The sequence below is a fragment of the Miniopterus natalensis genome, chromosome 14 (assembly GCF_054644295.1).
Source record: "Miniopterus natalensis isolate mMinNat1 chromosome 14, mMinNat1.hap1, whole genome shotgun sequence".
NCBI lineage: Eukaryota > Metazoa > Chordata > Mammalia > Chiroptera > Miniopteridae > Miniopterus > Miniopterus natalensis.
The window spans coordinates 43,600,064-43,612,683 of NC_142094.1; the positions used below are offsets into that span (position 1 = coordinate 43,600,064).

Consider the following 12,620-nt stretch of genomic DNA (forward strand, 5'->3'; position numbering starts at 1 on the left):
TTTTAGAACCAATTTAAGTTGGCCAGTTCTCCCAGTCCACCCATGTCTTTCAAGCCTGCTATGGAAAAGCTCTCCACTGCTCAGAGATTTATTGATCTCACAGACTGGCTCTACCCTTCAGCAAGGTGGGCCAAATAATGAACCTCACAGTGGGTGATTAGTGAGAGGCCATCAGTTGGTTTAAGGTGTGGTGACAGTGACTTTCTTTAATTTCCCTAGGCAGTTGCCCCACCTCTGACTTTATTTGGTTGAAGCCCTAGACACCACTTGTGCAGCTTTTCTTTGCACTAATTACAGATCCAACATGCCCAGGTCCTTACCCTGAACAAGCAAGGCATGTAATCACATTAAAAGGCAGCCAAAGCAATGGGGGTGGGGGAACACAATACACTAACATCACATCAGACCTTCTCCTTCTCTACGGTTTATTGCAGTGGGGGGACACTGCCCAGCTCAAACCAAGATGCAGATGTCTTTATTCTTCCCATGTGAGGTTTCTTTCCTTGGAAACATATCACATCTCAGGAAGGGATAGAGAAAATACGGTTTCTGTGCCTAATTCACTGGCGATTTGACACGGGGTCTCTGCCTCCCTGACAAGCCTCACTTATCTATCCCTCTCTAAAAGACAGTTCTTTAACAGAAATCCCATTTGTGGGCACTCTAGTTTCTCTTCTAGCTGTCTGGGTCATTTTTAAAATTGTGTTTTTCTTTGGATAGGATCACTATGTATAGGGTCACTTCGCAAAAACATTTTCTATTAACACTTAAGATAGAGATAAAAGTTTGCATAGCAACACTTCTGTCCTCTGCTGTTACCACAGTGGCAAACTGTTTTTCTGAGGACACCTTATACAGTTTTAAGCTACCTCCTGGGAAAGAGGTTTGGTAGAAATAAAACAAAAGTTCCTAAAGAGCTATTTGGAAGGAAGAAGGTGGCTAAGAATCAAACTAAGAAGGAAGTCCTATCTGTACACTCTCATCTAATAACTAGGATACAGGATCCTTTTTAGGTTAAACCAAGAAGGCAAGGGCTGCTGTCCCCTGTGACCTCTTGAAAACCTGACAACTCCTGGAATTCCTACAAGCTCCAACACTATTCCTCTGATCCACTGCCAATGATGCTTCACTGGCAATGAAGCCTGACTGAGGAAGACCAGAAGTTTATGTGATGGGCATTTCAAAATTTGTACTTAGTTGCAGAAAATGCTGACAGTGGCAGAGAAGAATAAGCTGAGCTGTTCACCAGTGACCTCAGCATTCATCTAGCTTGGCTCTGGGACATTAATTTTGACAGTCTTCATTTTGTCTTTTTAAAAAAACAAAATAGAACTACTACTTTAAAAACAATTAAAATTCAGTGTGCAACATTTTCTATTCTGACTCACATAAATATATTATTTATTAAAATAATAAATAAAAACTTTAAAAAATCACCATGTTCCTTCAGTGTATGGGAAAGTTTTATTTCTCACAGTGACCTTCCTGACATGCTTAGATGGAATAAAGAGACTCTTCCTTCACTGATAAAGTTATACTGTGCCAGGAGCCTCTACTTAGGCATTTCTGCCTAACTGGCAGCAAACTCTCCAGGGCCCCGTGTTCAGCACTTTCTTTCCTCAACTGAATGGGTCTTCCCAAACCAGGACCTTTCCCCACCCCCAGGAATGAGCCCATTATCTTCACTCTCCCTGCTTCTCCTTCCACCTTCCTATCCCTGGCTAGCTTCTTTCTTCAGGATAAGTGACAAGATCAGGCTGTCAAACATGCCTCATCCTAGGGAAACAAAAGAAAAAATAAACAAATGGGACTACATCAAACTAAAAAGGTTTTGCCACAACAGAGAAAATCATCAGCAAAAAGAAAAGACAACACATTGAATGGGAGAACATAACTTGCTGATACATTTGATAAGGGGTTAATATCCTAAATTTATAAAGAACTTATACAACTAACTCAACACCAAAAAAACCCAAACAATTCAATTTAAAAATGGGCAAAAGACCTGAATAGACACTTCTCCAAAGAGGACATACAAATGGCCAATAGACATATGAAAAGATGCTCAGTGTAACTAATCATCAGAGAGATGCAAATTAAAACCACAATGAGGTATCATTTCCCACCTGTCAGAATGGCACCATCAATAAATCCACAAATAACAAGTGTTGGTGAGGAGAAAATGGAACCCTCGTGCACCGTTGGTGGGAATGCAGACTGGCGCAGTCACTGTGGAAAGTGGTATGGAGTTACCTCAAAAAATAAAAAATGGAACTGCCTTGCCCTGGCTCGGTTGGAGCATTGTCCCGTACACCAAAAAGGTTGTGGGTTCCATTCCCAGTCAGGATACATACCTAGGTTGTGGGTTCAGGGAGTGTACAGGAGGCAACTGATTGATGTTTTTCTCTCTATTCCTTCCCCTCTCTCTAAAAATCAATAAACATATCCTCAGGTGAGGATTATTTCAAAATTACCAAAAAAAAAAAAAGAAGGAGGAAATTTTCTTTTGGGACAGCATGGATGGCCCTGGAGAGCATTATGCTGAGTGAAATAAGTTAGAGAAAGACAAGTACCATATGATCTCACTCATATGTAGAATCTAATGAACAAAATAAACTAACAAACAAAATAGAAGCAGACTCATAGCTGTCAGAGGGGAGGGTATGGGGGGCTGGGTGAAAAGATGAAGAGATTAAGAAAAACAAACAAACAAAAACCTCATAGATAACAGTATGGTCCTTACCAGAGAGAAATGGGGGGGCATGAGAGGGTAAAGGGGGGACAAATGGTGATGGAAAGAGACATGACTTGGGGTGATGAACACACAATACAGTGTACAGATGATGTGTTATAGAACCGTACACCTTAAACCTATATAATTTTATTAACCAATGTAACCCCAACAAATTCAATTAAAAAACAACCACCATGCCTCAGCCTGATGAAATGGGAAAAGCTCAGATTTTGGTTTCAGACAAACCTAGGTTCACATTATGGTTTTACCACTAATAGCTGTGTGACCTCAGATAAATACTTAGTCTCTTTAGTATCCGTATCTATAAAATGAGGATAATGGCGCCCACCTCAAATAGCTGATGTAAGAATTAAGTCAATAAGCTAAGTAAAAGTGCCTAGCTCAATAACTACTAGGTGTTCCTTTCCTTTTATCTATTTGTGTCTTTTTAAGATACTTCTGGTAGTGCAGCTTATGTTCTGGTCCAAGTAAGAGAGTGGCTATCCTAAGCAGCACATAATCAGCTCTTATGTGTACCTTCTCAAAATGCCCTATATAACATAAAGTTGAATTCTGAAGGTTAAGCGGCTTGTAGGAAAATGAAAATCCTTCTGTCTGACTCTGCGTCTTTCCTGCATTAGTGAATTCAGTGAACGAACAACTCACATCAAACTTTTTTTCTGCCAAACAGGTCAAGTGAAATGTTGGAATATAAACAAAGTCAACAAGGAAGACAGGGTCAGACAGCCAACGCTTGTGTCACATGCTTGCGTTCAGTAAGAGTTCCCACAGAAGCCATCACTCAGGGTTACAGAGAGGCAGTGCAGAACTATACACTGTTGTGGAAAAACATGGTGCCAAGTACAGGAAACTGAGTTATGGCTACCATGGGAGCCTGAAATCTCAGCTCTCCAGCATATGTCTTTGCCAAAGCTGTCTTGCATGGCGGTTAAGGCCCTGTTCTAGGATGGGAAAACATCATAGGGGCTGTCAGAGTGGGCTGCTCAGAGGCCTCAATTGCCTGGGTGAGAACTTTATATAGGTGGCTCCCCTGGGGAAAGTGAACCATACTCACCTCCTGCTCAGAAAGCCCTAACTCAAAGCTTTATAGCCCCCTTCTCTCAGTCCTCCTCAACCACCAGTGTTGTACTGGAGCTGGCTCAGGCATAAGCTCAGTCTGTGAGAGCTGAGTGTTTAATTTTCAAGCATTGTGAGGGCCACTTGGCTTCAAATTGGTAGCCATGGTAGGAGCATTCTCACAAAACATTACAAATCAGCCCCCTTCCCACCATTCACTCCCTCTACTAGTTGTTAAATATTTACTAGCAAGCCAAGGGCCAACAACTCTAAGCTGAAGTATCAGGCTCCATTTTCCTCATAAGCCTTGAAGTTCTTAGGATATTTTTCTAAGATCTTTCTCCTAGATGGTCCCAAGTAATGGGTGCCACCCAGGGCTCCTAACAATGTTTGCCCCACAAACTAGGTCTCTCCTCTTATTCACATCTCACTCCTCTCTGAGAAGATAAAGCTAGGTTTCATTAGGATTTGTAAGTACAGCAGTTATTTGTAGTGACTATTATCTTAGGATCAGGAGAAAATCAAAAAGGTTAAAAAGTCTATTAACAGATGGAAACAATACTTAGCTTCCAATGCAACCTTCACTCATTTGGCTGTGAAGCACTTTTGTTTCCCTAATTTACTTTTAACCTACTCCCCAAAATGAATGATACTCTGCTTTGTCATAATACTTTTGAAGATAACTCTTGTAATATACAACATTATATAGGCCTCCTCTGAATCCAAAATCCCAAGTTCTAGTGAGAGTGGACACTTAAAGAAATAATGGGGGATGAAACTCCAAAAAATTCCTAATGTAAAAAACATAGGAATCTGGGTATAGTGTCCTGTGGTCCTTGACATATGGGAGTACCAACAGACCACCTTCTGAGCATCCCAGAAAATTCCTAAGTGTGTATGTAGAGAAATTTTTAGTAGGCCACTTGGTTGAAAGAAACACCAGCTTCAAGATACATTTGACCACTCTTAGAAACAGAAAGTAGAACAGTGGTTGCCAAAGGCGAGATGGGGGCGGGAGGAGGAGTTGTTCAATGAATAGAGTTTCAGTTTTGTGAGATGAAAAAGTTCTACACATAAACTGCACAATAATGTGGATATATTAACACGACTGTACTGTACACTTAAAAATGGTTAAGATGGAAATTTTGTTATGTGTTTTTTACAAAAATTAAAAAAAAAAAAAAGACAGGTTTGCCCATTAGGTCTTATCACATGCCTAGCATTGAGGTTGGTTCATATTAGGCCCTTGATGAATGCTTGTGAATTGAATCAAAGGCAGTGCAATTAGGACAGGGATGAGAGTCAGTGCATTAGGGATTATGGAAACTGTGATAATTTAAATGACTGAATTACACAATTCTAAGTCATCCAGTCTCTGGGTACCCTGTGACCCGAGGACAAGACTTTCAGAAACTCTGAGACTCTTCTCCATTCTTTCTATCCTTTTCAGGTCCTGACTTTGAATTGAGTACATTTTATAATCTATGCCTCTCCATTTGTCCAATACCTATTCCTCCTCTTTCAAGTCCCAACTCAAGTCTTCTCTCCTCCACATGGCCTTTCCTGACCACCACAACCTGCAGAGATCTTTCTCTAACGAGAACTCACAGATCCCACTGCTAGGACCGGTCGGCTATTGACAATAAGTTGCTTTAAGCCATCTCTTGCATTTATTACATCCTTTGAGAATAAAGGCCCTTTATCATACATCTATATCCCCAAAATGCCTAGCATAATCTGAAGTACACAGCAGCCACTAAAAGCTAACATACTGATCCCAAATGAAGGCTGAAGAAAGCAAAAGTGGGTCAATCATTTACTTGCTTTCCAATGGGATATTTCAAAGGAACAAAATTCGTCATGAATGTGACTGAAAACTTAAGGAATCAGGTGCTCAGAGATGGCTTTGACTTGAATCCTAAATTGCCACTATGTACTCTAGATATTCAGGGTTCTAGAGAATCTTCTGTAAAGTTCTGCTATGAAGCCTCCTCTTGCCTATAAGGAAATTACAGCTGATATAAGTCAGTATGTCATAGCATTTATAAACCAACAAATAGTGAATAGCCTAAAAGGAGCTCAAGTTCCTCAAGGGGCATTTTCAAAGGTCTAAGGGCTTTGAGGGCAAGGAAAGTGTTAGATATTATTCAAGGAAGCTTGAAGTGTCAAAGACTGGTTGAAAATTTTAAGAAAGATGGACCCTCTTCAAGCAAAAAAGGCCATATACATAATTTTAAACACAATTTCAAAGTGTACAATAATTCTCTAAAGCCTATTTTTGGACCTTAGGTTAAGAATCTGTGCAGATTTCATGACAGACCTCGAGTGTGGACCCATTTCTAACATGATCTAGCCAATAATATTAAAGTATTTTTCCTAATCTGAAAAGCAAGAATAAAGGAGAGGGAGAAGTATAGAAGAGTTTAGGGTAGGCCAGGATAGAGAGAGCTCCTTGAAGAGCTCTTTTATTTCAACATAGTTCTATGAAGAGAGCATTACATCATTAAGACAAGATGTCCCCAAAGCATTCAAACCCAAGACTTAGCCTGGGTTCAAGAGTTTCTCTTAAATACTTCCCATCTACATTTAATTAGTACAGACAAAAGGGTCACTGGGATTTATTTTTGAAACACAGGCTGTGTGACTCAGCTATCCTCCTAAGAGAATGAAAATCAGGGTGCAGGCAACTGGTGGGAGGAACATATCAAACGATTCTCCAGCTAAGGACAGGTCCTTACCAACAAGCCATACTGGGCAAAGAAAGGAGCTAAATCTCAGCTGAGGGTGGGCAAGGAGCCGGAAGGGCAATTTTTACAAGATGTCCTAGAGACAAGCAAAGCCAGTAGGGAACAAACTGGGAGTAGTTTCACAGTTCTTGGAAAAACAAGCTGTATCTTCTTCATAATCTTTATTCATAAAGATATGTGAAATACAAAATGGTCAAATACCCTTGCCAAACACCACATACAAATATTAACTCAAAATGGATCAAAGACTTAAATGTAAGAGCTAAAACTATAAAACTCTTAGACAAAAACATAGGAGAATGGCTTCATGACATTGCATTTGGCAATTTCTTAGATATGACACCAAAAGAACAGGCAACCAAAGAACAGACAAGTAGGACTTCAAAAAAATTAAAAAGTTTTGTGCATCAAGGGACACTGTCAACATAGTAAAAACACAACCCAAAAGTGGGAGAAAATACTTGCAAATCACATATCTGAAGAGAAATTAATATCCAGAATATAGAAAGAACTCCTAGAACTCAATAACAAAAACCCAAACAACCCAATTAAAAAATGGGCAAATAGACATTCTCCAAAGAAGACAGACAAACGGCCAATAAGCACATGAAAAGACACTCAACTTTAATAATGATTAGGGAAATGCAAATCAAAACCACAATGAGATACCACTTCACACCCATTAGGGTGGAGATTTATATATATCACAACAGAAAACAAATGTTGACAAGAATGTAGAGAAACTGGGATGTAAAATGGTACAACCACTATGGAAAAGAGTATGGTGGTGTCTCAAAAACTGAAACATATAATTACCATTTGATCCATCAATTTCACTTCTGGATATATATACAAAGGAATTGCAAGCAGGGATTCAAGTAGCTATTTGCACATCGATGTTTATAGCAACATTCTTTACATGGCCAAAAGGTGGAAACAACCTAAATGTCTAGATAGATAAATGAATAAACAAAATGTGCTCTCTCTCTATATATATATACACACATATATATGTATATATGCATATATGTGTGTGTGTGTGTATATATATATATGCAATATTATTCAGTCTTGAAGAGGAATGAAATTCTGGTACATGCTTCAACATGGGTGAACCTTGAAGACATTACACTAAGTGAAATAAACCAGATACTAAAGGACAAATATTGTATGATTCTACTTATATGAGCCACCTAGAATAGTCAAATACACAGAGACAGAAAGTAGAACAGTGGTTACCAGGCACTGGGGTTGGGGGTTGGGGGGAGGGGAGGGGGAGTTATTGTTTAATGGCTATAGGATTTCAGCTTGAGAAGATGAAAAAGTTTGGGAGATGGATAGTGGTGATGGTTGCGCAAAGTGTGAATGTGCTTAATGCCATTGAACTGTACACTAAAAATGGTTAAAATGGTAAATTTACATATATTTTATCATGCACACAAAAAAGGGAGTCAAAATGAACACATTTCACAATCAGCCTCAGAAAAATATGACACCTGTGTATACAATATAAAAATGCATGCAGTTTATTACATTAGAAAGTACACAACCATTCAGTCACACTGGAGGTATTAACTGATTAATACCTCATGAAGCCAATGAGAAATAACAGAAAAATGTCATCTATCTTCTGGACAACTGGAAAAAAATCCCACGTGAGAGAATGGACTTTGTTTAATAAGCAATAATGGATTTACAAGCATCACCTTGAAATGCCTCAAACGGAGGCTGGAATGTGTCTGGGGGTTGTTAGAACTCAAAAACTCACAAATCTCTTGCCAGAAAAAATGGCAGGCTGGGTAGGCAGATCTAACAAAGAGCCCTCTTTTGTCTGCTATCTTACTAGGTGCTACAGATTCCAGTTAATGCCTGTTTATGGTCCTGACATTTTATTTTTAGGAGTCTTTTAGAGTCTACTTGCGGATTAAGTTCCTGATTTTTTCTTTCTACTTAGTTTGCTGCTAACAACTGCAGGGCTCTATTGCATCTTAAAGCCTGCTCTTTGGGAAGCTGTGAATACACTTAACATTAAGTGATATTAACATTAATGTTCATAAGTGAAGGGAGAGAAGTGCTCCAACACATGTTGGAGATTAGCAAGGCAGTCAAATACTTCTAATCTGATAGTGCTGAGAATAAAATCAAGTGTACCCTCAGCTGTCATGTAGTGCCCTTCAAAGTCAGTTAGGGAAGAGATGCAACAACTATTTTGAGAGCAGTTTTGCAAAGGGTCCCAGAATAATATCACCCTTCCTCCACTCCCCAAGTGAAAAGGATTGATAAGAGAGGTAATGAGTGTACAAAAACTCCATGAGAACAAGGACTACTCACCACTGATCCCCACTACCCAGCACCATACCTTGCGTACAGCAGGCCTGTAATTATTTACTGGCTAAATAAACCTTTGAGAGCTGTTATCCCTTCCCCATCCTCAAACAGAACTACCTCCTCTCCCTCTCTATAGAAATTGCCTCATCTCTGGTTTGTGGACTCTTTTTGAGAGGCACTTTCATCACTTCATTTAACTTTGAAAGAAGTTGGAGGAGGGTGAGGACATGTGCTTGCTAATCATCCTTCTCCAGATTGCCTCATGCACCAGAATGGATTTTTATTATTGGTCTGTGGCTGCTACTGCTGGAGGAAGATTTCAGCCTGACCTTCCCAAGCTGCTGGGGGATGAATACTGCACGTGGTTGACAGGGAAAACGTGTCTTCCTTTTTTTTTTTTAAAGCTTTTAGACTAACCAGAGCTCACTGTGGTAGGAAAGTCACTCTTTCGCTCACTGAACACAAACTCAAGATGTTGAATTCTTTTGTCTAAAAGTGGTATAGTAAAACCAATCTGAATTGGTCCATCAGGAAAAAGGTAGCATCTCAAAGCATCTCACAGAGAGCAGTGGTATCAATGAACAGGATTTGGGACTGCTCCATAGGCAAAATAAAAAAAAAGAAAATGAAGCCATTTATAAAGGCAATTTAAATAAGAGGATGGATTCTCACAGGTGGCCTCATAAAAGAGAATAAATATGTCAAAGGGAACAACTGATACACTAATACAGCCCTATCCACCTGACTGAGGAAAGTCCACAGGTGGGAATACTGAGAAGCTTGCCTGTGAGGAAAAAGGCCTTCTGGGTGCCTTACTGGGAGAGCTGAATAGCTTTTAGGAACACTGGAACACGTGGTCACACCATAGCTGGCTGGCCCTGCTAGCAAGAGGCTCAAAGAAGGGTTACATTGATGCACTGGCAAAAAAGGCAGAGCAGAGCATATGTGGGCTTTTAAAAATTGGCTTGGGGCCTACATACCTGGATTCTCACCTCAGGAATACCCTGGCCCTCCAACTTAAGAATTAAGTAGGAAGGAAGGGAGATTGTGTGGCTAGGATATCTCATTTTGCGCTTTTAAAAATAGGACTCAAGAGTCTCATCCTTAAACATCAAGTGCAAGCCCATGCCATGTGCTAAAGTCCCATCTCTACTTTTATATAATGCAGAGCCAAGTGCAGGCACTTTGGGAGATGGGGTAATCAGGCCAGACTCGAGGAAAACAAACATATGATGCTATCTGCATCTCCAACTCAGTCCATACCATAGAAAAACCTGCTCAGAAATAATTGCTCAAGGCAAACATAACTAAATTACTAAAGAAAATCTGCCCCAATGAGGGCTCATGTTTTAATGAGCCCAGCAGCATCAAATTAGGCTGAACTTAGGGTTTTTCTAATTGGCAGTTTCATCCACTTCTAAGTTTTCATTTCTTATTTTCAAAAATCAAAATGACTCTCTGCCTAAAATTAAAGAAAAAGAAATGCCTTATCAGCCACTCTAAAATAAGAATTCTCCAAAATTTCACCTACATATCTTCTATATAATTAAACAAGCCTCTCATGTGACACAAAAGCCAAAGCCATTACTATTTAAAGTACTATCAACAAATCCCTTACTAATTCCTCTTAGCAGCCTGGCTCTTGCCATTCCCACTAGAAGCTTAGTCACAGAATCCCTCTGCCATTAGAGAGACGGCAACTACTTGATCCTAGCCAAGTAGGGTCACTCTGGGGAGAGTAGTGGCTTACCTGCTCCTCTGACAGTTGGGATATGTGATTCACAGCAGCATAGGACTCAATTTTGGGGTTAAAGTGGTTGATGATGGCTCTGAAACAAAGAATTAACATTAATTAATATAACACCAGATTGGAAAAAAATGAGCTAAAAACAAGTATTGTGTACTCTCTGGTTTAGAGAGCATGGGAGTGATTGTCAGAGGGTAATTGTCCTCTTACTGAACATGAGATCACATGGGGATGAACTGATAACTATGAAGTGGGAAGGGTTTAATAATTTATTCGAGACAATAGAATTAAGCATCTCTGCTTTGCAAATGACCTAGAGAAAACCTAACAACCATACAAAAAAACACACCAAGCATCCTCCAGACAAGAAACAGGGCCCAGCCTAGCTGGGCGTGGCTCAGCAGTTGAGCATCAACCTAGGGTCTAGGAGATCACAGTTCGATTCCCGGTCAGGGCACATGCGCAGGTTGTGGGCTCTATCCCGAGTTGGGGCGTGCAGGAGGCAGCCGATCAATGACGACTCTCTCATCATTGATGTTTCAACTCTCTCTCTCCCTCTCCCTTCTTCTCTCTCTGAAATCAATAAAGATATATTTTTTAAAAAGAAAAAAAGAAACAGGGCCCAGTGGGCTTTCCACTAGGGAGCCCTGGTGTTTCAACAGAATGAAAAGTAGTTTGCTCTGCTCCAATGGGTTCCGATGGGTTCCAGAGGGAAAAAAGTAGGAATAATAATACCTGTCTTAGCATTTGGCACAGTACCTAGGAATAGCACATTGTAGGCGTACAATAAACGTTTGTTGAAATTCGAGTGACTAAATCTTAGAGGATTCTTGCAACATTTATATAATACTGTCAAACATCTAGCACAATGCCTGGCACACAGCTGGTACTCAATAAATATCCAAAGAATGAGTAAATTAAATACAACAGAAAAGAGTCAGAGCCCTATGCTTTATGCTGCAGAGCATATATGTTGATATTGTTTGGTGGATGGTATGACAGATTTGCCAATCTGGGAATTTATATTTAGAATGAAGATAAAATCATCCTCTTATGTGCCCTGTGACATTCTCATCCCAGAGCTTCAGATCTCATCAGGTGATTAAGGTCTTCCACCAGGCATGCTGAGGGACTGTTTAGAGATGCGGAATAGTCTAAATCCAGTTAGTAATCGCTAACTCAGTACCCACAAAGAGCATAGGGTATATGTCTCTGCTTTACTTTTCTTGCCGTTTCTTTGGGACTGTTACCTGAAAAATCTGAGTACTAATCTGATCTACTGGAAATGCCAGGTGTAGGGCACTTATGCCTAAGGAGGTAAGAAAAATAGCCTGCACTGGCTATTCTCTCTCCAGGTTCTTTAGCAAGGAATTTGAGGATGGGCTTGAGAGCTTCATACTGTTGAAATAGAAATATGTTCTGAGATAGCAAAGAGATGACAAAACACTGAAACCAGGCTAAGTCAGCCCACACTGAGTGACACATGCCTTTGCGGTGACTGAAATCCTTAGCTTCTACTTACCCAGGAGGTTTGGAGGCTACTAGGGCTCATCTGGGTAGTGATTCCACACTGCCCTCACCTGGCGAAGGCCCTAGACTGGGGCTTAGAGCCAACTAGCTCTCAGTGGGAGAAAGATGAGGTACCAAATTTATGGATGAGGGAAGAGTCTCTCTTTTTTTGGCTTTCCTTCCCACTGATATAATCTCCAAAAGGATTTACTAGCATCTCTTCTGAACATTGCATGGGGTGAGGGGTAGAAAGAAGAGGAAATCTGAGTGGGCAATAAATCATTAAACATAGCCATTATGAAAATATTAAAGCATCCCTTTGACAAAGGGAGCAAGACAATTAAATAGGAAAAGAACAGTTTTTTTCAAGAAATGGTGCTGGGACAACTGGATATCTACATGCCAAAAAAAAAAAAAAAGTTGGATCCCTACCTCACACCATATACAAAATTAACTCAAAATGGATCACAGATCTAAA

General features: G+C 40.0%; 1 protein-coding gene across 1 annotated transcript in view; it reads right to left on the reverse strand.

Moving 5' to 3' along the window:
* Nucleotides 1-12,620, reverse strand: part of ARMH3 (armadillo like helical domain containing 3) — a 129,160-nt gene that overhangs the window by 15,259 nt on the left and 101,281 nt on the right. The window contains exon 23 of the mRNA XM_016219937.2: nucleotides 10,637-10,715. Coding sequence (XP_016075423.1) covers nucleotides 10,637-10,715 — 79 coding nt within the window. The remainder of the gene's footprint in view (nucleotides 1-10,636; nucleotides 10,716-12,620) is intronic.